At 45.9% G+C, this 1,930-nt stretch overlaps 1 protein-coding gene across 1 annotated transcript in view; it reads left to right on the forward strand.

The window, feature by feature from the left end:
* The first annotated feature begins 1,837 nt into the window (after positions 1-1,837).
* The window catches only part of LOC130195681 (gastrula zinc finger protein XlCGF8.2DB-like), a 639-nt gene continuing 546 nt past the window's right edge, over positions 1,838-1,930 (forward strand). The window contains exon 1 of the mRNA XM_056417350.1: positions 1,838-1,930. This exon is cut by the window's right edge and continues 546 nt beyond it. Coding sequence (XP_056273325.1) covers positions 1,853-1,930 — 78 coding nt within the window. The 5' untranslated portion in view covers positions 1,838-1,852.

Consider the following 1,930-nt stretch of genomic DNA (forward strand, 5'->3'; position numbering starts at 1 on the left):
ATGACCACCTTCAAGATTGGGACTGGTGACTGTCCTTCTGGTCACATGACATCTATTGTTCTGTCCATCCTGGAGAGGGATCCTCGTCTGTTGCTCTCCTGAAGGTTTCTTCCCTTTTTTCCCCTTGAATGGTTATTTGGGAGTTTTTCCTGATCCGATGTGAGGTTTTGGGACAGGGATGTATGTGTACAGATTGTAAAGCACTCTGAGACAAATTTGTAATTTTTGAAAATGGGCTATACAAATAAACTGAACTGATTGCCTGAGTTCCGGTTGGCTCTCAACTCAGCGGTACATGAGACCACTGGCGTGACTCCTGCAATGTTGGCCCTGGGCGGCAAAGTTAAAGGCCCGCTGGAGCGTCTCGTGCACCAGACCCCCACACCTCTACAAACCACACACTACACACACACTCGCAGATGATAAAAGAGATCGAAAGACATGTTGGTGTGGCCAAAGCCATCTTTCCCCTGAGGATTAAGTTATAAGGGAGAATTGTTACTGTTTTTATTAATTACCTCTGCTATGCCTATGATTATTTTCAGCATGATTTAATGTGCAGATATTGAGTTAATCAAAGCTAAAGTCACCGTAAAACAAAAAATGAGCAGATCATTAAAAGTTTATATAATGTATAATTTCTCGTTCGAGAGCTCATGCTATCTCCATGGTCATTTTCAAAGATTATATTAAACTTCCAATAGATTTCTGTTGCAGTGGATCCAGTTACTCTTCTGTTTTTTGAGTACATTTCCGTGTGATCGTGTTCTTAAATGTTCACACTGTGATGAAGGTGAGGACTTGGATACCTAGACAGCATGGCTCATCCATCGATGGCCACCACACTGCAAAGGGCTGTGCCAGATTGTCTGTTCAATTCCTCATCGGGTTCCTTCCTCTTCCATCTCAATACTGGCAACGTTCCTTCTGTCCTGGTGTTTACTAATGTTATTGTTTTGTATTTTGTATTTGTGTTTGTACATGAAGAGCAACAAATACACATTTAGTCAGACTCCTTGAACGTCTCCAGTAATGAAAGTTGATATCAGTCACCGTTGTTCATAATGTGCTCCCTGCAGATGTCCAGCAGCTGGTAGGGATTAAAGCAGATGTCCCCCCTGAGGACCAGGACCAGGAGGACCCAGAGCTCCTCCACGTAAAAGAGGAGCCGGAGCCCCTCCACATAAAAGAGGAGCCAGAGCCCCTCCTCATAAAAGAGGAGCCAGAGCCCCTCCCCATAGAAGAGGATCCCCTCCACATAAAAGAGGAGCCGGAGCCCCTCCACGTAAAAGACCTGCAGGATCTCTGGACCCGTCTAGAGGGAGATCAGCTCATTGTGCTGCAGGAGGCCGATATCGCCAAGTTCTCATTCACTGCTGTGACTTTTACGAGTGAAGATGACGAACCTCAGACCTCACAGCTTCATCAAAGTCAGACGGAGGATGACAGAGAGGCGGAGCCTCCAGCCAGCAGCTTAGCTACACTGATACAAACAGAAACTGATGGAGAGGACTGTGGGGGACCAGGACCAGACAGGAACCTAAATCCACATCGTGAATCACATCCAAATGCTGACGATGAAGAGGCTTCAGACTCTTCTGAGACTGAAGCCAGTTGTTGTGAGTGGCAAGAAGCTTTGTCAGATTCTGGACCTGAAAGTGTAGATGAGGACAATGTCTGGAAGGAGCCCAGGGCACCTGAGTCTGCTGCACATGCCCCGAAATATAAGGAAGCTCTTGTAAGTCATGTGGGATGTAACACTGGCAACACATCCAAGCTCATGAGAAAGAAACCCTTCAGTTGTGATGAGTGTGGGAAAAGATTTACACAACAGGGACATCTGAAGTCACACATGAGAGTCCACACAGGAGAGAAACCATTCAGTTGTGAGGAGTGTGGGAAAAGATTTACACAACAGGGAAATTTGAAG

This window comes from Pseudoliparis swirei, chromosome 6 (genome assembly GCF_029220125.1).
Source record: "Pseudoliparis swirei isolate HS2019 ecotype Mariana Trench chromosome 6, NWPU_hadal_v1, whole genome shotgun sequence".
In the NCBI taxonomy this organism is placed as follows: Eukaryota; Metazoa; Chordata; class Actinopteri; order Perciformes; family Liparidae; genus Pseudoliparis; species Pseudoliparis swirei.